We start from the raw sequence: 26,212 nt of genomic DNA on the forward strand, positions 1-26,212 counted from the left end.
GTGTGATGTTTTTCTAAAGACAGTAGCGAGCAGTTCAGACACAGTAAATGTTTGGTGCAGTGTTTTACATGAAGTTTTTAAATACAAATAACCCAAATATTTGCGATTCACTCTCACTGCCTAATTGCCTTGAATTAAAGAGACTAAGTCCTTGATTGACTAATAGCCCATTTTGAGATTATCACTACAGTAAATATGTTGCACATACCGATCACCTTATCACCTTCATCTTTAATTTGCTGGCTTAGTGATGTGACCAAAACACGACACAATCAAAGACTCGAACCGCCATCAAATCACAAATGAACGAGTCAGACAGGCCTAAACATGTTCTGGTTACATCTTTAATGTTTCTGGTATTTGTGGCTGAAATCTGAATTCTGCAGTGTTGCTCAAGTGTACTGCCACGCTGACTGACACCAAAACCTGATATTTGTGTATCACAGTAAAGGTTTTACATGTTTGTGAGTTACAGTGTGGATCTGAATACTCTAATCATTTAGTGTAGTCATTAGTCATGAAGATGTGTTCGCACAAAATAAATATGTAACTAATAAAACACTAACTAGGTTGCATGCATCAGTAACAATATGGAACATAGGATTAAATATTAACTTAAAAATGCTTGAGATGAACCTGAATATTTCACAAGTATGAGAACAGCTAAGGCAGTTTGGCAGTCTTAGTGCACAGCAACAAGTATCAATGTCTGTATAGGGTTTCAATGATTGGAGGTTGGTATAAACAATTAAACTTAAACAACTCCACAAAGTTAGTGTCCTATTCATGACGAGACCTGACAAGTAGAAGTCACAATTCTGGTGGACGAAAGTGGCTCATGTCCACAGATATTTTTTAGAATATTTAAAAATTGATAATTCTGTTTAAGATGAGATTTTTAAAACTAAATGTCAACACAATGTCAAAACAATGTCTTCTTTTTTGCCCCCAGAAAAGATCAGTATAACTTAAAAAAAAAAAAAAAAAAGCAGGGTTTATAAAACTTTTTTTTTTTTAAATATTGGCCGAAAAGCATTTTTCTGAGAACAAAATTATTTAAGCTTGTGCATGATTTAAGAAAAGAAGGTATGCCATGTCAGCCCCGGCAACCTTACAGATATTGCTCACAATTGAGCTTCCCACATCTACCAGGTGCACCAGAACACTGTGCGGGGCTGTGAATGGTCTTTTTGGTTGAAGTGGACTCCCTGCTTGTGACAAATCAAAAGATCTTCTTCAAAAATATGGCCTCTTTTTTACAATACACAACAGTCATTTCTCACACTTCCAGCTCAAACATATGCCTGCAGCAAAAACACTGGTTCCTCAATGGCAGAAGCTCAATGACCAATGCAATAAACGGCTACGCAAGCAGTAGTGCAGGGAGCGGGAAGCTCTACTGTAGGAGACAGCTCATTTTTTGGCAAGTACAACCTTTTATAATAAGCACATTAAGAAAAGAAAACTGTGGTCATGTCTTGTAAAATTGTACTCTACTGTGCCTCCTATTGCTACAGTGCCAGAGGTCAAATTGACAGATTAACCACAGTATAGATGTCCTTTCTAATGTCTGATTTGTCTATGTTTTAAATATTAAATAAAAAGGTCCTCTGTTATTTCACAGTACAGAAGCTCAGATTTGTCCAAAGTCTACAGTATTATTTAAGTCACTGTACTTAATTACTTCCTACAGAAAACAAAAATAGTAACATTCACTCTATAAACTATTAAATAAATACACCTAAAATGTCAACGTTGACACACAAACATTCAAGAAAATAAATACAGGTAAACCACAAAACCTAAAACAAATAAAACATGTATGTGTGAACATATACCTGCCTTCATCACCCCAAAGGGAGACTCCATATGTCATGCCATTTCTATAAGAAAGTTTAAAGGCTCTGAGACATCACACTGCCACAGTGAGTTTGCACGTGATGCTGCTACCACAACAGCCAGGGGTGGCAGCTAACATGCAACTCTATTTTTTACCATCAAATAGGAGAGAAGGCACATTGTTTCCAGCGGCATAATCTCCCACTGACTGCGCTGTACCTAAAAGAGATTTCTTTACAAAGTGGCCAGATTGGATAAATTACACACATCAATAAAATGTGTTATTGTAAAGTCTCTAAAGAAACGTGTTCTCCTCTCAAACAGTCCTCATTTGCCTCTCTGACGCCCCACCAATCGATGCAGTTTCTCACAGTTGTCCAGCCTCATCGACTCTGCCTTCTGCTTTAAGCGTTCATCTCGGTACAGTTGTCCCAGATTTGCCAAGTCTGATTCTGAAAAGGAGAACAGAATGACAAAAGAAAGATGTATCACAACTTTTTATAATAGGTTTTTACATGTTTTGGGAAATACACTTATTTGCTTTCTGAGAGTAGAGGAAAAAGATTGATACCACTCATGTCTGTACGGTAAATTTGAAGCTACAGCCGACAGCCGGTTAGCTTAGCTTAGCATAAAGACTGGAAACAGGTGAAAACAGCTAGCCTGGCACTGTCCAGCAGTTACAAATTCCACCTGCCAGCGCCCTTAAACATCACAAATCGTAATATCTTGTTTGCTTAAAAAATTCTGTGAAAACAATTCACTCACAGGGGGGTGGTGCTATGTGCTGGACTATTTCTCTGGTAGGACCAATTGACAGGCAACCAGTGGAGGCTGCTGGCTGTAGCCTGTACTCTCATATCTGTAGCAATGTACAGATATGAGAGTAGTATCAATCTTTTCATCTAACTCCACCAGCAAGTGAATAAGCATATTTCCCAACTTGTTGCACTATTCCTTTTTTATATAAAAGATTTTATATAAATCAAGAGCTGAGCTTTATCGAAGTTATAGTTATACCGGCACGTAACTAAAACAGACTCCCCGTCTAAGCCAAATGAGCTGCTCGCTTACTTTGCTGTTTCTCTTTCCAGCAGCTGCTCTGCAGGTGTTCGATATAGTCGCTCTCAATGGTTTTCTCTAGTTCCTCCAGCGCTGCGCCACGGTATTCCTTCTCAAAACTTTTATCCACATAGTATGGTACACCCATGTGCTGCGTTTCCCTGGACACCACCAGCCCCATGGCCCTTAAAACCCAAACACAAAATAAAAATGTATCCAGTGAAACTGCGATGTCAACCATGGTGGAACCCAGGGATCTGCTAAAATGGCACTGTAGTAAGGCTGACGGTACGACAGACTCACGGCTTATAGAAGAGACTGTAGGGCGGGTTAGTGGCCATCATCTGAGTAAACACTGATATGAGGATTAGCACCAGCACGGGGAGAAGCTGCAGGAACGCTGTGAAGGTGTTCTGTGGGAAGATAAAATCAGCACAGATTACAAAGCATATAATACTGTATGTAGGATATACTGTACTCATGCCAGCACAGTACTTTTGTGTCTTTGAAGCAAACCACGATCTTCCAACACAATAAAGGCACTTCAGACATGAAATCAATCATTTTGGGAAACAGTCACTGGAGGGGCTGCAGCCATGTTATAAATGCATCCCCAAAAGTCTCATTTTACTATGGTTCTCCACTGCATGTTAATGATGTTAGAATACAGACTTATCTCCACAAGAAGATCACAACATAATACTGTGGTTGTTTAACAGGGACATGTCTTTGTGTTTTGTGAGTCACTGACCTGACTCTGGTTGTCCTCCACCACCTCCTCGCGCCTCTCATAAGCACGTCGACGACGAGGCTGATAGAACTGAGAGTAGGAGGCTCCCTGGTTGGTGTACACGTGGATATTTCCTGTAGAGACACACACAGTTCTATAGCATCTTCCAAATGACCCACCAAAATTAGTTTATGGATTTATTTGATGCTACAATGCCACATTAAATAGTGACCTTGTAGTGGCTTTGGTCTTCTTGTGCAAAAACCTTCTTTTTTCCCCCCATACTGTCTGTGGAGCTCATGTAACTGCAGTCATTGTTGACAGAATACTTCACCCAACCAGATGCTCATAAACAACCGCTCACCTGTGGGAAACCTTCCTCCAAAGAAGATGTTGAAGAGTTCCTCGGGGGAAATGTCGGCCTCAAAGTCTCGGTGGAAGCTTCGGTAATATCCATGGCGACTGTGGCTGGAGTGTTGGGGTGCATTTGAAGCTGTAGATTGATCTCCATATTGATCATACTGCTGCCTCTTCTCTGGATTGCTCAGCACTGCATATGCATTGCCTATTGCTGTTGGGAGTGGGGGGAAACATTTGATTGTGGCAAAACATAAGCCCAAAGCAAAAATATAATAATATGCTTCGATATATATGGATTCAATTAGCTAGCTGTGGCTCTCATTTTTTAGCCTATGTTTGTTTACATTTTGGCAAATTGGTACCATTATGCTGAATTAGCTATTAGAAGTTCATATGTACCCATGGATGTGCAGACAACTATCACTGGATTACTTTGATACTGAAGAAAACTTAACGTGCTGATTCTTAAGTTCTGGGGTTACAAAGAACGTTCTCTGATTTCCTGTCTGTGTGTTCAGATTTGAGTTATGACTCAGAGAAGGAGTACTATTTTTGACGCAATTGGACGCTCTGGGTTTTAACGTACCTAAATTGCCTTCATGAGCTGTGTGTCACAGCCATTACTGCTGCTGTGCGCCTCACAGTTTGAAAACCCCTGCCATAAATGAATACAAACAGGTCAACAAAGAATTTCTGAACTTAATTAAAACTGGTAAAACTGGAGGACCCAGCGCCAAACCTCTGCCCTGCTGAAGTTTGTTTAAACAAGACACTAACAGTGCGAGGGTGTTGTTCTTGAACTGACCATGACTTCTGACTTTGGTTGGAATTGAGATAAACTTCCTTCCTTTGGATCAGTAGCGGCTCGTCATTATGCAAGAGCAGTGCTCAGCAATACAGTTCAAATCAGTCCCATAAAAAGGATTTCTTTTAGACACAATGACAATAAAAATATACCGTCACCATTGTATCTCACAGGGGGAAAAAAGCAGCTTGTGAGTTCTCCTGCCAAAACTCATACCTTTGAAAGCATCTGTGGCTCCTGGAGCAAAGTTCTTGTCAGGGTGAAACTTGAGAGCCAACTTCCTATACATCTTCTTCAAATCTTCATCGCTGGCATTTTTGGAAACACCCAGGATTTCATAAAAGTCCTTGCAATTCTTTATCCTGTAACAACAAAGCATAATGGATGTCAAAAAACACAAGCGTGAACTTTTATGATAAAAGAGGTACTCTGTCTCTCTCAAACTCATATAATGTTATTCAGGGTGTATACTGTTCACACAATAGTTAGTAACGTACATTTACAGAAAGCTCCATCCAACAGTCAGTGTTACATCTACATGCCAAGACACGAGTAAGCATTATACTGTAACTCAGGACAACCCGTATGACCAATGTGTATGACCAATAGCCAGGTTACTCAGAACATGTAACAGAGCCAAAGTTATATGGTAAAGAACAATGTCAGCGGCCAGTCTGTTGCTGCATAACAAATGTAAAAGAGTCAAGAGTCACTGTGCACCTGAGAACACCCTGGCGTTGCTCCTCGGTGTAGCTCTTCTTTTCATCACCACTCGCGTTACTTTTTTCATTGTTTCCAATGTCCTCATCTCTCCAGCCCGTTGGCGGGGGCACGTGGTTCGCCTCTGGAGCAGCAGTGCCTCCATTCCTTACTATGGCATCTATCAACACTGCAAACAAGAACACAGAGTCAGAGAGGTCAACTGACAGTTCAGGTGTAAATAGGGAAAGACCATGGTGAAACCTTAAACAAGAGAAGTATTGGCTTCAGTCAAAATCACAATGGAAATTATGGTCAACAAAAATCTACATGGCAGGTCCTAAACATACAGATGAGCACCAAGTTCAAAAGGAAAAACCAACATGACATATCTTAGTAAGGTGTTTGGCCACCACAAGCCTCCAGAACAGCTTCAACGCTCCTTGACATAGAATAGTCTAAATAGCTCTGAAACTCTGTTAGGGGGATGAACACCATTCTTCCAAGGCACCTTATTTGGTGTTTTGATGGTGGTGGTGGAGAGCACAAACACATTGCTCCAAAATCTCCCATAGGTGTTAAGACCTGGTGAAGTTGAAGGCCATAGTATTTGATTCACATCGTCATACTCAGACCATTCAGTGACTCCTTGTGTTCTGTCTGAAAGCATTTGCTCATGTTTCTCCACTCATTTATTCAGATTTTTCCTTTCACTTGTCACCCATTTGTATACCAGTAGTGTTATTGACTGCATCAAAAGTTTTTCATTCCTTGAACACGTGCAATTTAATACAAACTGCTGTAAGATGGACCCTGTGGCGTTTAACTGCCTCGTGCACGCTGTGTTCAAAGAGCTATGAGTAATCTATGACAACTTAATTATCCTGGTTAGGATGCCAGTACTGCAAAAGCAATTAGGAAAGGTAAACTAACTGGAGACAGTCAGATTGCCTCAGAGTCTATGATCTGTAAGGGGGAAGGGAGCCCTGAACAGCCCTAAATTTCAGCATGCAGCCTGAGCTGACATAAAGTATTAAAGTTAGATAGCTCACTTTTGTCCCCATCTGAAAATAGAAATTCTGCGCACCCATCCTGCAATCTGAAAATACATTTTCTATAGTTAGCTAATACACTGGGATAAGTTAGCCAGTTGACTGCCTTTGCAGAATGTGCGTCAGCTAATTTTACCTCTGGCCCGGGTGCTGGGGTAAATATTCTGGGCTTCATATAACAGCTGCAGCGCCCGATCTTTCCGTCCTGACCGTAAACACAGCTTCGCCTTCTCTATCAGCCGGTCTGCTTCGTCTTTATCCATTTCAACGGTACGGGGTGATTTTGCTGATCCAATCGCTGTCTGTAGAGGTTTGTCCCTGTGTAATGTGCGTCAATATCATATGGCAAGGCCTGGCGAGCCGCTACAGCTAACGTTAGATAGCCGATTAGCTTTGGTTTCAGACAGCTGCGCAACGTTAGCTAGGTGCAAGCCTGCAGTCACTCAAAGTCCTTCGCAGTATCCGATTCGCAGACGATGGCGGCTGTTGTCAGGCTGCAAACAGGCCTGCAGCTGTGCCATTTTTAAAGCTGAAAGTCTGGAAAATTGACTGTTTTTGCTGTCTGTGTTTTAGCGATTTTAAAGGGCCACGGTGTTCAATTAAACTAGACTCCCCTGAGCTGTGATGGACGAGAGGTGGAGGCAGGACAGGGCGACGTCATATCCTGTGGAGTGATCGCTGAAATCTGTAGAAAACCTCAGTTGATATTTAGTCAAAATGTTATTTGCTTGGTTGCCTGTTTGTTAGCACGTTGGGTAATTAGTTATTATCCTGTCCCATTGCTTTTCCTGTCTATTACCTAACAGTACTTAGAAAACCCTGAAGGTTGAGTAACATCAGCAGGTGTACAGTGATGCTGCATTCAGGGTCTTTCATTAAACTCATGGACGAGGGAAGTAGGGGTGCTGAGGGGGCTCGAAGAGGGGGCTGCAGCACCCTCTAAAATCAGGCATAATAAAAACATCAGTTAAACTCATAACGACTTTCTCCTTTTTTACTGGGATTTATATGCGTAGTGCACTAGTAGCCTATTTGTGGTAGGAAAGAGGTTTGACTTTGTTTTTTGTCCGTTGGTTATCATTAATAGTCTATAATACACCTCATTGCCAACCAAGGCAAGGCAGGTCGGATCTATCACATGCAACACATTGAGGTGTTTTAGGGCGTTTAGAGTGTCCCAGGTGAATCAAAGTAACCAAAGACGTCAGGGCACATGGTCAGACAGACCCAGAGAGGCTACATAAGGTGAATGCACTTACTGCCACTGTACAGTGACACATATAGGCCATTGGTACAACAGGATGTGTGATTTGGTTATAGATTTACTAATTTAATGTTTAAAGGTGCTGTTCTCTCCCTGAGAGAGAGAGTCATACATGTAGGCAGAAGTGGAAACTGATCATTTGATCATGAAGCCTGATGTAACTGTATAATACTCAGGTTTATCAGTGTATGAACTACACTGCAGACTTGAGTCTCTGTTAACAGCTGTCACTCTGTTAACAGCAAACAGAGTGACAGCTGTCTCATATGAACGGCTCCATCGCTGGTTGAATGGGCTGTTTGTTAGATAGCCCTGCATTAGAAATAAATGATCCTGGCCATTCACATTAATGCAAAAACCATGAATGTCGCGCAGCATTTTGTATGACGTGATTAAACAGACTTTCTCTCAGCACCCCCAACTCTGACTGACTTCCAGCATCCCTGATCAAATCCGTACCCCCGATACTTGCTTGTGATGCATTCAATTGTGTATGATGGAGAATAATATACAAAATGGACCTAAGATTTGTTGGTGGGTGATTTTTATTTTAGCCATCTAGTGGCACATTGCTGCTTTTGACTGCAGTGGCAGAATGAGAAGACAGCCAGGATGCAATGGATATTTTGGAATTATTATTTTAAAATGTAATCTTAAATAGCCTAGTGAAAACAAAAACAACCAACAAAACTGCATAATTAGCTGATATGAATTATGGTAACATCATATGACATGACAGACTGTTTACGTCTCTAACAATTGGCCATTGACATGATTAGGCACATTTCGACAGGACATTAAGGTAGATTTAGCTAGATGTAAGACACTAGTGGAATGATTCTGATACAAAAATTACTTTAAGCTAGTAAATAGTCTTGGTCGGCTGCATTGTACACGAGTAAGACAGGGGGTTGTATCTGGATGTAAGTCAGGGTGAAAGTTAAAATTAGTTATGCAACACATTTTTGTTCATGCATATTTTATTCAAGAGTAAAAAATGTGATTTGTCCCATAGGGCATGCTTACAATGTGTGTATCATTTAGGAAGTCAAATGCGAAAACATATTTCCATAGATAATAAAAAATGTTGCAAGATAAAATCCATTATATTTGTTTGTTGAAATATGCATGTAGACCATACAAGAACCAGAAACAGAGGAAGGAAAATAACCATAAGCTAAATTGTAACAATAATAATATCAGCAGTAAATATAACCAGAATACAATGTTTCCTGTTAAACTTAAGTGCGACACATGATTTTCTTTGTGTCCAATTCATTTACATCTGAAAACCATGCTATCATGCTTTGGCAGCCTGAAAGTTGCTTTTCACTGAGATTATATTCATTCACACTATAGAACATTTTCTGTACATCAGTACAACCGAAAAAAAAATAAACACAAGGCTTAACACCTTATAAGGGCATCTCTGCATACAATAAATCAATATAAAATTAAAAGCAGTGGTAATAAATAACAGAATGAAAAAAATGGACAAAAACAATCAAAGGAAGCCTATTTATAAAATTTATAAAACAAGACAAATAAAACAAATATAATTCAAAAATAAAAGAATTCAAGTTTACTATTTGAAACACAACTATCACAATTATAATCTCACATAACAATTAGGAACTTAATTGCATGCATTGATGCGTTCAGTACCATAGATGCTGTGTTAAAAATCACTTCTTGTCCATCCTTAATCCACATACCTTTATCATTAATAGAAAGATGAAATATAGAGTAGAAAAAATATTAATGTATGAAAGGAAATTCTAGAAATTTATGTGATAGTATGTGTCGCTTGAGGTTGGGGCTTCACTGGTATCGGCTTCCCCAAATTATGTATTTTGAAAGAACCAGAATGTTTCCTGTTTATATTTTGTTTCTTTTCTCTTCAGTGCAACATGGCATTTGAGGTTACAAATGGACTTTTCATCAAAGTATTTTGACACAATATTTAGACATGATTTATTTGAATCACAGTGTGGGTGCACTTGTCAGTGAAGATTTTCTCGGCCTATTTCTCCACTGTACTCCACAGTAAAATTAGATAAGGTTAGAAAAATTGATAGAAAAACAAGAAATTATATATGATGAACACACTTAGATGCAGTATGGATGAATTCATAAACCAAATGCCTGGTCTACACTGTGCTCAGTTATCCTGAAGGAAGTACTTCTGACAACTTTAATTTCATCTAAGATCAGTTTTAGTGATTTTTTTAAAACATTTTTTTACATTTGTTCTCAAAAGTAGCATTAATTAACTGAGTTCTGGTCAGGATACATTCTTCAAATCCGTTAAATAAATTTCAGGCTGGATCGAAGCCTGCTTATTCCTAATGACACAGTGGTGTGTGTGGTTGTTAAATACTCTTTAAACAAAACATATTTCAATTGTATGCGTTCACAAATTTGTAGAATTTCCTTCTCACTCTGATATAGTACTTTGTGTAGCTCTAAGGCATGAAATCTCACTTAATTTGCAGCACAGCAAAAAAAATGCAAACAGTGCTAATGAGTGACAGCACATATTATTTTACTTTTTCTTTAGCAACAAGCAGCAGATATAATCAGGTAGTGTGTGACAGCAGGGCCAGTCCCAAAGTTCAAAATCACTTCTTCTCTTTTCTTCTGTGATCCAGAAACTGGTGTTAATGCCACTTTGTTGCCAGTCATAGTAATGGAGGACAGATGAGAAAACCCAGATCCAAAGCTTCCTTTAGCAGGGGATGCTGAAGTGTATACTTTCCAGAAAGTGAATTGCATGATGTGTGAGGTACAGCTTGATCAAATGCTTCTCTGATGTGAACTACTTAAACATTTAATGGAGAGGAAGAAAATCATTTTAAGAATGGTCTAGATAAAAATATAACCGTTTGAGATTCACCTATTTTCAAATGTTAAATCTTGGTTTAATCTGTGATGTTGAGGTGCCTACAGTAAGCAGTGGAATGCTCCTTTCATCCCCTCCCTTTCTTCCCTCATCCCCTCCAAGTTACTTCTTGCTAGGAGATGACTGATAAGGAGGGAGGTGAGGAAAGGAGCAGACCTGGAGAGTACTGAGATATACCCAAGATGGAATTTGATCTCAGACGGCAGTAGCTTTGGTGGTTAGGCTAGAGCTGTGAGCACAGGTGAGCACCCTGTCCTCTTTCCCTCGCAGCATGAGGCATCTTACAACAAGGTCAATCAATAAATTTAAGTCCACTGGTGAGATTGTACTACAAGTTTTAAGAGGTTCACATTTTGCTTCCTTTCTTTTTGCTTAATTTCTCACAAAGTGGCGTGACTTGTTAATATTAGCAATAACAAGATGAATTTTCCTCATGAAGTGAATTTGTGAGTGATTCATAATAAACACTTTATGAAACAGTAAAATGATTTGTATGGCATGGATACTGCAGTTATGTCAGGCCCTGTAATGAAGGAGCAGACATTTGTCAGCACTCAGAACAACACAACCGCAAACAATTCAGTCTGTAATTGAACTGAGAAAGGGCTACAACAGGCAGAAATAACTTTCAACCACACTTTTTCAGTCAAGCTGCAGCCTGCTGGCCTCTCCTTATCCCCGCCCTCTGCTGTGAACCCCAGCCCCCCCTCCCCCAACTGTGCGATGACATACTGTCATGAAAAAAATGACCTTTTCGCCCGTTTTAGATTTGCTGCAGATTTCATATTCTGTCTGTGGGCCTGGTTTATTTCTATGTTCTGAGGCCTGAATTCCCGATTTGGCAATGTCTTGCTGCACAAAGCAACAGCGGCACGGTTCTGAGGCTCAGACAGCACATCACTGGATGTTGCTGTTGTCATCCGTGCCGTTTGCCTCTGACATATTCATCTTTCCCATGGAGTGACCCACATGGTTCACCCCATCCTTGCGAGGTGGCATGCGCTCGTTGATGCGGTCTAGACCCTTAGCCTCCTCAAAGCTGGTGATCTTGTGCTGGGGGGAAAACCCACGGATAGCTGAAAAGAGAGAATGCACATAAAGGGATCAGGCTCACCTTGTAATGGCACAACCTCAGAATATTCCTACTATCATCTCATATTGTGTATTTCCCCAAAAATATCAAATGCTGTTGGGATTTCCCAGGCATTATAACCAAAAAAGACATATGTTTAGTGGGTCAACCTTAATTAGCAACAAAGGAGCCTATTTCAATAACTGATGAATGTACTAAATGTTAAATATGCTATTCATTTATCTCTGCATATCTCTGACATTAGTGACACGACAAAGTAGAAGCTGCTGCAGTTTGACACTTTTAAAGATTCCTTGTGACACTTGCACCAGCTGTAACACTTTGTACCACACACAAACACTATAAAAAAGTAAACATTTTAGTTGTAAGAGTCCTTGCCTGCAGGTGGTGCAAGTGTTAAAAGGAAAGCAGCTTCTTCAGAGTTTTTAGTGGGCAACATGGACATGCCATCTGCATGTATAAACTGCTTACTGCTTACTTTCCAATAGGTGATGCAGGTTGACATGTAGAATTGGTCTGAGTCTTTCACCAAGTAAAACTGCCCGTCCCTCAAATGATATCCTGTTGTTTTTACACAGTCCCTCACTTTACATGTCCCACCCGTATCAAGTTACAAAAGAAAACACATCAAATTAAGGAAGAAAGAAGTCCACAAAGTCCTGTATCATTGTGACTCAAAGCTTTTCCAATACATTTTAATGATCCAAACACATATGGTTGCAAAAATGCAGCCAACTAAGACTCAATTAACTTACCCTCATTGTAAAAAAAACACCACACACATTTCTAAACAATCAATGCACATTTCTACCATCCTGCTACTGATTTCAAATAAGATATACATGTAAATAAAAAAATACATATTTGTGCTAGTGCTGTAAATTGCTGTCTGAAGCTTCTTGGTTAGTGAGTATTGATTACCTCAGAGATATCACGAGGAACTGAGGCTTCAGGATGCATATTTCATGTTGATGCTCTGGTCTGTTTCTTGTTCTTGTGCATGCAACACTTTTCAGAACCAGATGGAGGCCATTTACAAGCCAAACCCAAAACAATGAAGTAATTTTAGTCATGCATCTCTTAGCAGCACTTGACTTTGCAGTGTTTTATTTAATCATGAACATGCCTTAAAAAGCTATTCCTTTTTTATTTAGCATTTGTCCTCTTTTTCTCCCAGTTTGTAATGACCAATTCCAAATGTGTGCTACAGTCATTGTTGGTGCTAAGCCTCTCTATGTTGGTGTAGACAGTGGGTGGGGGTGAGAGCGAGGAGTAGATTGATACATATGCAGGAACCTGGGACTTCTTTTCATCTGTTCGCAAGGAACAGGAGTGTATTAAGTGTGCATCAATTCATGTTCTCCTCAGTTCCATCCCCCCTTAGTATATGTGCCTCGACCAAACAGTGACAAGAACATGATCCCTCACCAGCTTCCCACCCTGCAAATATTGCCAATTGTGAGATGTTTTGCCTCTTCACCACTCAGGCACCCATTAGAAAACAAATTTTAAAAAAAAATTACAAATAACCATCTATCTCATTTCAACTCCTGGTCTTTTATAAAATATCTTTATCAGTTCTAAATGGATCCTGTCTCTCTAAAATTTTAAATCCAATCATCTGTTTGGATTTATGTTTTAATCAACTGTACTGCAAAGTAAAGTGCCAGCCATACCAGCATCAAGCTGTCCTGTGAAATGTTGCTTGATGGAGTTATTATTGTGTGAGCTGTTGTGTGCATGAACTGTCAGTGGCCTCTGTAGCAGGAAACAATGACAATTTGTTGAGAGGGGCGGAACAGGGGTCACAGGTTTACCTTCTCCGTCCTCATCTTGTGGCTCGATGGCTTCAATGGCTTCAATGGTGGCTGAGGGGGGAGGAGGGGAGCACGTTACTCCTGATGAAGCCATGCAAATGTAAAATGCAGCCCCAGCGAAAAGCCGGCTTATGTTAGGCCAGATGACATACAGTATACATGTTAACTGGCAATGCAGCCCAACTCAGAGGAGTGCCATGCATTAATACTGAGAGAATTAGTGTCAGTATAGAATAGCATCGAGATAGATCCATAGAGAGAGAGAGAGTGACTGGAGATATTGAGACATAAAGAGTAACAGGTTGAGTTGAGACTGTAATAGATTTTAAATAAAAAGACAGAAATGACTTGTTCTTGACTTGCACTAAATATTTTAGAAGGATTTTACAATTTCAAACATTTTGAAGTCAGTGTTAAATATTTGCAGTTTTCTGTTAGCTAAAGGGTGTTCTTGCTGTCAGCACACCGGCAGTGACAAAAAATCATGGATCCCACCCAGGTTTTGAGCAGAAGCACAATGATTGGGTTAGAGATAGCTAAAACCTTGATTTCAAAATAAGCAAGATTTCAACACTGAATCAAATGGCTCTTTGCGGTTGCTTGTTCTGCCATTCCCATTGTGAAGCAACATTGAAGTCTACAGCTCTTTGCAGCCTTCAGCTGAATGCAGTTCATGCCAACTGGTGGAGTGCTGAGATAAAGGCTGGTGAAGAAAATTATATTGTCAAGACATGGATCTGGGAGGGACTTCCATCTTTGTCTGGTACTATAATGGGATCTATGATGCAGAAGTAGCAACAAGTTCTAGTAAACATTGTGATGCAGGTGTTACATTATATTATGTGACTGCTGTAATGTGTTACTGTAGACAGAAATATCGAAAAACTGGTTGGGTCTGTAACATTAGGTTCTTCTTTCGTAACTTAAATGTGACCAGAGCATCACTAAGATGCTAAAAACAAAGCTTGCTGGCTGCTCTACATTAAAGACAGAGAAGGAGAGAGGGAAAGAGAGAGGTAAGACTGACGGCAGGACAAAGAATGGTGATGAAGAAATTAAACAAAAAGATGGAGTAAAGGATAGAGAAAAGGCTTATGCTGTGCCTTTTTTACTTACCACTCTGCAGTGTCTGTCTGCCTCCAGAGAGAACCCCGCTTGGCAGCATGCCAGTGGGCGTCAGGCCCTTAAGCGTCAACACATTTTCACTCTCCTCTCTGCAGGAAACACAGACAGGCAAACAGGTCAGAAAACTTCACTGAACCCTGATCAAACTGGGAAAATAAACTTTATGCCCCCACTTTGACAACAGTGAACATTGGACACACACTCACTCTACACACATATACACACACAAAGACCTAATACAGTTTCAAATTTTGAAAATATACCCTTATACTTACATTCACACACACAAACATAAAGTCTACCTGAGAACTGAGAACATTTTGGCCATTTTGCCAATAGCACGGATCTTGTTTCTGATCACCTCCTTGCGTGCTGCAGCTGCATTGGCTGCAAAGAAATATATGCTGTCATTATAGGCTTCTCTGATACAATAGATGCATGAGAAACTATACTACTATACTTTTCAAGGTTTATGTAATTAACATATCAAGATCAAGTGACAATTTACAACATGTCCTGTAACACTGAATTTAAGTCAGTATTTAGCACATGTGAAAGAATAATTTAACGCCTGATTTTCTACCACGCCTGTTGGTGAGATAAAAAAACCAAACTTTCAAACAAATTTGGCCTAAAAGCCCAAAATCCTGAGTGTGAATAGTTCTGATGTCAACAGCTCAAGTGTGCAGATCTCATTCCATGAAAGACCTAGTTCAGTGTATGGAGTCTGAATTGAACCCACGATGCACTAATGATGAATACAAATAATTAATTATTAAATCATTATTTACAAAACTTCTTACCATCAAAGATTTCATCTTCATCATTCATGAGTTCATCATCAGAGCAGATGCTCAGCACATTCACCAGCATTTCTGTGACTGGGGAAGAAATAGAGTGTAGGAAAGAGATAAAATCATTGAGCAATAAGCCACGGAGATCACAGATTAGGACATGGTGTTGTATTAAAAACACCTGACATATATCAGAAGACTTTGCTCTAGAAACTGTTAAAGGTCCAGTGTGTAGGATTTAGTGGCATCTAGTGGTGAAATTACAGTTTGCAACCATTTGAATACCGCTCGCATCACCCTCCTCTTCTAAGCGTGTAGGAGAGACTACAGTGGTCGCGAAACTCGCGAATGGCCCTATCTAGAGCCAGTATTTGGTTTGTCCGTTCTGGGCTACTGTAGAAACATGCCGGAGCAACATGGCGACCTCCGTGGAAGGGGACCCGCTCCCTCTGTAGATAAAAACGACTTATTCTAAGGTAACGAAAACACAATGATTCTTATTTTCAGGTGATTATACACTAATGAAAACATAAATATTATATTCCATTTCTGCCAATAGTTCCTCCTAAATGTAACATACTGGACCTTTAATACCTTTCTCTCCAACAAATGGAAGAGACCAGGTGAAGACATCCATGAAGTTGGGCAGCCAGTAGGGATGGGGTGAGCAGTTGAACTGTCGGATGTTCATGACATTATTTTCATATTTCAGTACAGCAGCTGGGGAAGCAGAAGAGAGACAGTAGAGTAATATTTTCCACTTAAATCTTGCAGAGTCTTATAACCCGATGATGTATCTTACATACATACAAAAAGTAGTTAAGTATAATCATATAAAGTAGAATAAAGTGATCTGCTCAGCAGACTAAACAATAGTAAGTAAATCTAGATTTCCTGATCCAGACAATCATTGTTGTATCTGATAAACTCAAGGATTAGAGTTCTAGAGAGCCAGAGTCTGTCTTGTTGCTGCTCGGCCCATGAAACATCATTAAGTATACGATGAAGTTGAGATAAATGAAGCCTTTCTGCAAGATAAAGAGAACACTGACAAGTACATGAAAGTAAGTATTCGATATAGGCGATACATCATTACAATACGGCAGTGTCAGTCCTTTCATGGCATATTATGCAGAGGCACATACAAACACTTGCATACACACCTAGTGTTTGCCAAAGCATAATAACTGAAGAACGGAGCACTTGTGATGAGAATGATTAAATGACAACAAACTTAACATACCTTAACTACAACTCAATCTCAGCAATGATGCTGTGGCTTATTTGACATATTTCTCTTTTCAATCTAACTTGTAGTCCTTAGTGCCATTTAACTTAAATAAGCCACTGTTGTAGCTACATTCACACTCTGAATGACCAAAGCAGGTACATTTTTAGTTAATAGCCTGCCCCAGGCTACTGTTACTGCTACTGTAAGAAATGTTTATAGAATGTGATGTTTTTGCTTAAAGGAAAAGTTATAATGTGGTATACAAATCTATACTTATGTAACAAAAAACATTCAGAGCAATGGTAGACTGCACATTACACAAACTGTCATTTTGTTTTATAGCGCACACTGTGCAGGATCTTTCCATCGCATACTGTCATAGCCATATACACAACAATGTTTCGTATATGCTCTCTTCAAATGTATTCATGTTCTGTGATGTTACCCAGCTGAATATGAGGCCAGGGATGGCTGACACTGTTACATCAAGAGGGATAAAGCCACATGGAGATAGTCAGCTATGCCGACAGTCCCTCCCACGCTCCCCATCTCCCATTGCCCATAGCAACCAAGACACAGATCTGAGAACACAAACAAACGGGGGCTCCCTGATGCATTCTTATGCCTGCTCACAAGCTAAATGCGGTTACATTAACCCATACACTCCAGTCCGTGCTGTTAAAACCATCAGAGGAACGTCAGAGGAGCTCATTGTAGTCATTTTGTCAGAAGTGTTTTTCATAAAATCTAACCCAGATACGGTTAAAATGCCAGAGGTGCAGGTGCTCCAGAGATACTGAAATTGGGGCACCTCTCTTTCACAGCACCAAGTTTTACTGTTTACTGTTAATTTAACAGTAAATGAATTTCTCAAGGCCTGCCTGCCTACTTTACATAACCATAGAAATGATATGATATATGGGAATAATGCATTTTTTTCAACTGGAATGTATTTATTTTACATAATATCACTCAGGCCCGTGCCTGTAATTCAGAAAAATACTGTTACTGTGCAAAAATATGATACAGGTGCAAACATAAACGAATGACAGAACTGCAAAGGAAACTGCAAACTGAAACAAAGACGGGTATAAAATGAAGAGATTTTCTGACCTTTGTTGTTGTAAACATCCAGGTAGTTTGGTGCTGAGAAGATGGTAATGAGGGATGGGAATCCAGTGGTCTGACTTTTACGGTACATCCGGTAGCTTCAAAGCGGTCAGGTGGAGGTAAAGACAGAAAAAAGGCAGAGCTTGTTCTTATATATGTAAATATGTATCTATTTTGTTTGTGTGGGTATGTGTGTCTTTTTATGTTTGTTGTAGCGATAACATACCCTGCATCTTGTGCTTCATGCGCTCGGATAATTGATAATAGGTTATTGCTCTGTAGGAACTCACATACAGCTGGATAACTGGAAACGAGTGAATAAAAAAATTGGGTTTAGAGACATCACTGAAAATGCTTTTAATGTACTGTAAAATAAAAGACCAGAGCTAGCAACACAGTATGACAGAATACAAATCAATTCAATTAAGCACACAATCTTACCATAACTTGACAGAATTTTGAAGAGTTTTTTTCCATCACACAACAGAACTGCATTTAAGCTGCAGGTTACTAATTTCACATACAGTTTCACTCACCAGAAAATGAACAAAGATTCATTGCACAAAATGCACTTACTCATACAGTAAGTGCATTTATGAAAGCCTTGCTGAGGATGATGCAAGAGTGTGAAAAACCAATCCAATAGCTACCTGTTGCAGTAAAAAAACAAACTAACCCAGTAAGCGGCAGTCACAGCTTCCTGCCCCCCAGCTCTAACCTGACAGGAAAATGCCTGAAAGGAAGTGAAGCCTCCGAGCAAGCTCAGGCAGACAACTGAGTGCGCTGCTACACTCACACATGGTATAAAGTAGCTGCTACCATGTGTATCCAATTCACCCTTTGCAATAAGGTGGTCTATTTAAGTTGTCAGTACTCCCCCCGGTCTTTTGCTCTGTTACTGCTGAAAAACACGTGCTGCAAACTTGCTTAACAGTCTGATTATGTTGCCTCAGGACAACTTCTTGGAGGAATAATTTTTAACCTTTCCCACTGCTGCTGCCCAAATTTCCCAGGCCAGATGTGGACATTTTTGTTTGTGCTGTTGACAGTTTGGGAACACAGCAACTGTTATCAAAGTACTAGTAATGTACTGCCCACTAAGATCCTGGTGATCACTGATTCACTTTACTAAGCTAACTATTTGCTGCTGCTGGGTGATGCCTTGGTGTCTGCCTATGATTTGATCCTATTTATCTTCTCAGTTTCATAGTCTTTTATTGTGGTTTTTGAGAGTTCCAACCCCTTATACTGGGGTACAGATTAATTCATTTTTTCAACTGTGAATAAATTAATGATTTTAGTGTGTTGCTGTCTGCATCTATGAGTTCTTTCCATCTAAAAGTCCAACATGTCAAACCTCCCTACACACAAACGTCACACTTATGTGCTCAATTCTGACATTCATTTTCTAAAGTGACCAATAACATATCAGTTTGAATGGGTCTCCATCTTTTAAAAAAAGCTGTATGTGCAAATGAACAACATCTAACAGTCTGTTACTAAAGCCACCAACATTACCTGCTTCAAACACTGATTTCATTGTAATACAACCTCTCTTGTACTGCGTATAACTGAATCCTCTCCCAAAGACAAATTAAAATTGTGGTATTGTTATCTCTCCACTGGCTGCATGCCGATGTCGTCCTCCACGTTTTTCTGGCCAGATGGACAATGAGCTGTCCCACGGAGAAAGATGATAAAAAACCACATGACTTCCTTTGTGACAGTTCAGACTAGAGTTGCACGGATCAGATATGCAGCAGATTTAGGACCAGAATTTGTCTCCAAAGAAAAAAATGAAAATATAAGATTGCACAGTGCACGGGAAACATCAGACCCGTGTCACACAGGAGGGACAAATAATCAGAATTGGGACACTTCCAGATGCAGTGTGAATGTAGCCTACCATTTAGCAGCTCTCACCACAGTTGTTATATACCTAGAAGGTTATGTTATTTCATTCAGAAACTGTATCATCCCTTCAAACTGTGTCTCCTGGGCTAAAAAAAAGATTAGAGATTACAGTTTGATTAGCTTTTTTAAAATGCCCTCAATTCAGCACCACCTCAATCTGTCACTTCCCTATGAGTTGTGAGTTTTGAAAAGTCCTTTTTGTTTTTCTTTATTTATTCTAACTGCTGTATTCCAGACATGTACCTGACAGGAAAAAATATCCTTTGACCAATCAGTTGTAAGTACCAACCTGTCTACAAATTATGTTGTTATCAAAGGTTTGCTTGATTGGTATTGTGGTATTGTACTGTGCGATTACTACAAGCACGCCAATGTTCACTTAAATTAGTTCAACGGGACACATCTGAATTTATTATTATGATAATTTGCTCTTTTAGAAGTTTCTGTGCAAAAACCTAAAAAGTAACCTATTAGCTCAGATTGCATGAAGCCCAGTAGACAATGTAAACCTAGTTTATCAATTATTACCATTATCTGCTGTATTTGATATAATCAGATTATAATGCCACTTCTAGGGCTGCAACTAATGCTTATTTATGTTATCAATTAATCTGTTAATAATTTTTTTTTTATTAATCCATTATGCTTTTAGCTGATAAAATGTCAGACAACAGTGAAAATGTCCATCAAAATTTCAAAGCCCAAGGTGACATCTTAAAATTGTTTGTTTCTGTCTAAAACCCCATATAGTCAAACTAGAGAAAAGCAGCAAATTAATGATCAAAATAATAATAACTGATAATGATACTGATAGTCAATCACTTTTATTTTTTCGAGACCTACAGTAACATACAGTACATCCTCCCCGGCAACAATCCTCTCTTCCGGCACTTTCTTACAGTCATTGCCATCCATGGACCCATCAAACTTTCAGAAGTGTTTAAAATATTTAAGCGCTCAAAGGTTTGTGCCTGAAGAAAAACAAGGAGACTGCTGGAGCCGTGAGCACCTGACGTAACTGTACCAGCCTCATACATGTACAGTATATCTAGGTCACACTGTAACATTCCTTTGGTGGCCACTATATAAATGAAATTAGCTGTGTTACACACTAACATGAATATGCTGCAACTCTTTCCACTATGGCTACAGTGCACCGTAATAGAACTGCAAAATGCTGGTCTCAAAAAATATTATATAACTGATTTTATTAAAAACACACATCTACAATGCATTTCTAACTTAGAAATAAGTTCAGTTCATCACACTTATTAAGATTATGTTTGCAGTACTTTTTGTTTCACAATCTGGCACAAATGTCATGTAATAACATGAAAGTAAAGATCCCAACGTACACTATGTACTAATTTATTTTTTGTCCACTCCAACAGTATCTATTGATTATTGCGAGGGAACACAGTACACACATTGCCTGCCTGTGGCTCGCATTCCTTCTCTTCTCTCTCTTTGTGAAAACACACAATTATGTGTCGGTGAGCCTGTGAGTGAGAGAGAGCGAGAAATCTGACAAGTGAGTATGAGCGAAAGAGACAGAGAGAGATGGAACTGCTGTGTTGTGAGTGTGAAACTGAGAGGTTTTTTCTTTCCCTTAAGAAAATCCATCTGTCGAGCTGGTGGTCATCACATTCACTTCCCCCAATATAAAAACTCGTGTTTATAACCATATTCCTAATCACTAAACAGAATCACATTTTTCTAATTATAATCACTGCACAAGAAATTAGACTTGGTTAGTTATTGCTTCGATATTGTAATAATACAGTACTGACGAGGTTAAGAGCAAAATGTAACAAAACTTAACAGTAGTAGTGTGACCAGTATTATATGACAATAGATTTAATACAAAGCCTTATGTGTTAAAGTATTACTATCTCACATTATCAAAATGGATGCCATAAATAAGAGATAATATATAAAAGCGAGATTTGGATTGGATTTTTTATGGGTAGTGATTTCATCAAAAAAGGGGGCAAAAAATGTCATATTCTAATATGAGGGAACAATGATTCTACAATGCATCCATTTGGTCGTTGTTACCAAAATAACTATGAGGCATGCATGGCATTTACTGTACAAAACACTGTGAGCTAGTAAGTTACATCTATTTCAAACATTCCGCTCAGCTCGGAGGAGCAAGCAATTGTACGGCTACTGGTGTAAAATACTCAGTATTGATTTTATGGAAAACACGTTTAGGGAGTGAAATAACGCTACCCAATGCATCAGTGTGTGTTTGTGTGTACAGTTCATGTATTGCAACAATCAGTCATAGTCAATATGTAGCTTAAAGTCAAATAACGGCATTATATTTGATTGGATTGTAATGTACCTCCTTTTTTCTCAACCTGCTTATACCTATTTCTATTTCAGATAGAGATTTTCTTGCATTTCCCAAAACTCCCCAGGAGAATGTGGTTCTCTGTGCTGCATACATACTGTATAGTTGGCAAGAGTCATAATGATGGAGAGGTAAGTTTGAGAGTGAAGGCAGAACAAAGCCATGGGGAGATAGATGACTATTATAGCAGCATCCTCCACACATCTACAGAATAATACTCACTAAGCTCCTCTCTTACTGTGAATAGATGGTTTTTTATCCGTGACCATTTAACAACAGTGAAAGGGGAAGTTAAGACCCATCACTTGCTTCTTTTTTTCTGTATCAGATAGTCTCCATGGGTGCTGATAAATTATACCATTACACCATTAATCTCTTCATCGGTTTCAGTCAGGTGTCAGCTGTGGTTTCGCTTGTTTTAACTCAATGCTTGAAATACTGCTGACAAGTTTCCAAAGAATAATATGCTATACATTTCAGGCAATCACTGGTTTCAGTTCATCTCAGGGTGATATAAACTTGCTTGATAAAGCTAATCCATCACAATGAATATTTGTTGCTTTTACTGTAGCAAAGTTGTCTCAGATGTTTAAATGTCCTTGAGATGACCAACAAGAAGAGTTATCAAAGTCCTTGCATGAGGTAGCATGTTTTCCACAAAAATAATGTAATAACTTTGATAAAATATAAAAACAAAAAGTTGTTAAATTTTCAGTGTGTTCTCAAGCAAGTTTCGTGTCTTTCAGCAGTAATGTAAACAGTGTGCACAGAGGAAGTTAACAGGCTAAAATGTGCAAAACTGTCAGGATGGTTTTAAGTTTGGTCTCAAAGTAACAAGGTAATCTTGCCTATGTGAAAATATATTGTGAAACAGAAACGTCTGCACTTCAGTGGAACTATTTCATCTGATATCATTTGAAGCAAATGACACCTTTGACACTTCTCCATGTACCCGCAAGTACATGAAAAAGAGATTTACAGTTGGGTTATAATGTGAATCTGAACTGCAATTATTCTGCACGCACTGTCCAGAATGTCATTTCCTCGGTGGAGGAATAAATCTTCCCTGACTTTACATTTTGTGATTGGAGCAGAAGTGCAGCTCCCACGCAGGGGTCTGTACTGTTCTGAACCTTCATTAAGAACTCTCACCACAACCGCCACCTAATCTCTTCTCCCACCACCTACTTCCACAGCTCTCTTCCATCTCACAACATTAGGACAGTGCGCACTCTTCTTTTACGTGCTCGGTTGTGGAGGTTGAATAGTTGCATAACAAACCCATTCCCAATTTGCCTTGCTATTATGTTTTAGATTTGATTCCCCTCACTCTATTATTATTTGACTCCAGGTTCACCCAGCAAATCCTTTGTCTGTAACAATCTGTTCTGTAAGTCAAATAGACAACCGTTGTTAACCACAAGGCAACATGACCCATTTACTCATAGACATAGACACTATCTATAGGCTTTAAGAATATGTGTTTACCTATTCCTATTGAATCATTCAGTCTCATTAACCGCAGACTCCTTCCCATGTTATCCCATTATGGGATGTTAAGTGTGTGTCTATTGTTTGTTTTGCTCTGGTAGCAATAAATGTTTGATATCTATTAATAATTTATAATCTTAACATCTATTTTTGATATAAAGAGTTCAGTTGCAAGGCTTCTGTGTAGCAGTCAAATTTCACCCTTTACTCCAGCAGTTCTCCTGAAAGATTAAATTAGATCTCATCAACATTGATGATTTAGACCTTTGATGTCTAATGAAGCAGAAAAGTTGCTGATGACTAGTCACCTAGTTCATGATCAACCAACATTGGGTAAAAACCTTTTTTTACCCTGTATATATGAGCCAGGATTTATTGTTGAAGGATTCACAGTTTGAGTTGCAACCTTTCATTCTTTTAAAACTAAAGTGTAATTAGAGACCTTCAACGGGCCACATGGGTCACGCTAATGGAATCAGTGTAGCATGTGATATGCACTTGAATTAGGTGATTGCTCGCAAGATGGCATAAACACATAGTTTCAGACTATTGATGCATGAAAACAACACTGCACTGTATCCTTTATGGATGGAAAACAACAGTTTTCAAGTTATAATAATCCAGAAGGTCCAGACGGCTGAAGCTGCTGCAGGGAAGAAGAAGAAACAGCTCACCTGTAGAAGTAGGAGCAGCCTCGCACTGTGTTGTGGCTGAAATATTCTTGGGTTTTCTCATTGCCAAAGTCCTCCAGAGGATCAGCCCACAGCAGGTCACACATGGGCCCAAAAGCCGGCGGCTCCTTGAACCGATCCAACTTAACATAAAGAAGCAGAAATGCAGGTTGTAAAAACTCAAACATCAAACAACCAAAGTACAGTAAGACCTGGTAGTGCTGAGACAGGAGGTTGTTACCTTTTTAATGTCTTCTAAGGTGTGTATTTCAGGTGAGAGTCCACCATGGACACACAGAAACTGTTGGTTCATGAGTGCAGCCAGGGGAAGGCAGTCAAATGCATCCATACATGAGTCATACACCTGCTCTGAGTACTTGATTTTACCTGACAGAAGACAGAAATGTAATCAGCTGCATCGTTTGCACATAAAATGAACATGACGTGTTGGTTTGTTCCTGTGAGTCACCTTTGATATAGAACAACACAAAATTACAAAACTAGCACAGTTTTTGAGGACATCTGTAAAGGGATACAAATAGTGTTTGTTTATACAGTACACACATAGTATATACCACAATAAGAATGAATATATCAAAAATGAAGTTTAAAATTGAAATTATTATATGTACACATACTGTGAATTCATGTCTTTTGCTATCAGCTCTAAAATTTCAATTGTTCACACACAATTTCATCCCCTTTTTTTGTGCTGTCATACAGAATTAACAGTCAGGCACATTAATTGTGATCGTTACCAAAAGTGCCCTAGGCTACACATGACATTAGCAAAATAGAAAGTGAAAAAAAACAAAACAATATGATAAACACTGACAGGTACTCACATTCTTGTTTGAAGGTGAAATATTCTGTCAAATGTCTACATTCATGATTTCCACGAAGTAAAAATAGTGTCTTTGGATAGAGGATTTTCAGCGACCAGAGGTATAAAACACACTGTCAAAACAAACACATAAACAAAGTGTTATTCCATGCAAAAAGCTACAAAAAGCTTTCTGCAGTTTGTTTCCTCCCCATGACATACTTAATGTTATTCTGATGGTTTTACCTCAATACTGAAGTAGCCACGGTCAACGTAGTCCCCAAGGAACAAGTACCGTGTTGTGGCTGGTGATCCTCCAACTTCAAACAGCTTCATAAGATCAAAGAATTGCCCATGGATGTCACCACACACTGGAAAAGAAAACAAAGCACAGCCAGCGTTAAAGGATCAACACATCTGATTGAATATCTTTGTCTGCATCTTTGTGTATGTGTGCACATCCATCTTTTCTTTTCGTGTGTGACGGACAAAAAATACACACTCCTCATGTTCAGCACAGGTCTGTATTATCATTTGGTCCTTTTGGCGAATTCCATTCAGTGAAACAATTATAGTAGCCTCACTACGGGTTGACAAAATTCTCAAACCTGTTTCTGAAACCCACTCAAAAATAATTGGATACAGTTGTAAATGTATTGTCATGAAGCTACAAATCAAAGATGTTTTTTTTTCTTCCAGAAAAAGATTCTGGAGATACAGTCTTTGCACATGTAGATGTGCATTTGTATGGAGAGCAGGAGATCCACGTCTCCTATTTATTAGGTTCGAAGGTAGAAAACAAGAGAGACTGTAAAGAATATTCTGGCAGGATCTCAAGGCAGTACAGAGTAGTGCACTTTGTATCAGAGGTGTGTATCTTCTTTTTCTGCTCACAGGTTAACTTTATAAATAGACAGACAGGTGGGCAAGCAGGCAGTGCAACTGCATGGAGATGCTACAGTTTGTGTTCATATCTGTATCTCAACAGTCTCAATAATTAATATTTGATAAAGGTGATAAATTGTGTTTGTGGTAATGATTGCTGTTGCCACTATTGATATAAAGATATCA

The 26,212-nt window shown here is 39.1% G+C and overlaps 2 protein-coding genes across 2 annotated transcripts in view; both read right to left on the reverse strand.

Annotated features, from left to right (window-relative positions):
• Nucleotides 1-326: 326 nt before the first annotated feature.
• On the reverse strand, nt 327-8,824 carry dnajc18 (DnaJ (Hsp40) homolog, subfamily C, member 18). Its single transcript, XM_044223646.1, has 8 exons — nt 6,684-8,824; nt 5,517-5,685; nt 5,013-5,158; nt 3,996-4,202; nt 3,653-3,765; nt 3,205-3,314; nt 2,914-3,086; nt 327-2,291 (listed from the first exon to the last, which is right to left on the reverse strand). The coding sequence occupies exons 1-8, from the start codon at nt 6,808-6,810 to the stop codon at nt 2,167-2,169; spliced, it is 1,170 nt and encodes a 389-aa protein (XP_044079581.1). The 5' UTR covers nt 6,811-8,824; the 3' UTR covers nt 327-2,166.
• The window catches only part of ppp3ca (protein phosphatase 3, catalytic subunit, alpha isozyme), a 28,614-nt gene continuing 11,175 nt past the window's right edge, over nt 8,774-26,212 (reverse strand). Inside the window, exons 3-14 of the mRNA XM_044223645.1 lie at nt 25,388-25,512; nt 25,164-25,275; nt 24,560-24,705; nt 24,322-24,461; nt 18,110-18,187; nt 17,887-17,981; nt 16,137-16,262; nt 15,552-15,629; nt 15,051-15,135; nt 14,740-14,837; nt 13,624-13,674; nt 8,774-11,789 (exon numbers count right to left, since the gene is read on the reverse strand). Coding sequence (XP_044079580.1) covers nt 11,611-11,789; nt 13,624-13,674; nt 14,740-14,837; nt 15,051-15,135; nt 15,552-15,629; nt 16,137-16,262; nt 17,887-17,981; nt 18,110-18,187; nt 24,322-24,461; nt 24,560-24,705; nt 25,164-25,275; nt 25,388-25,512 — 1,313 coding nt within the window. The 3' untranslated portion in view covers nt 8,774-11,610. The remainder of the gene's footprint in view (nt 11,790-13,623; nt 13,675-14,739; nt 14,838-15,050; nt 15,136-15,551; nt 15,630-16,136; nt 16,263-17,886; nt 17,982-18,109; nt 18,188-24,321; nt 24,462-24,559; nt 24,706-25,163; nt 25,276-25,387; nt 25,513-26,212) is intronic.

The sequence above is a fragment of the Siniperca chuatsi genome, linkage group LG14 (genome assembly GCF_020085105.1).
Source record: "Siniperca chuatsi isolate FFG_IHB_CAS linkage group LG14, ASM2008510v1, whole genome shotgun sequence".
NCBI lineage: Eukaryota > Metazoa > Chordata > Actinopteri > Centrarchiformes > Sinipercidae > Siniperca > Siniperca chuatsi.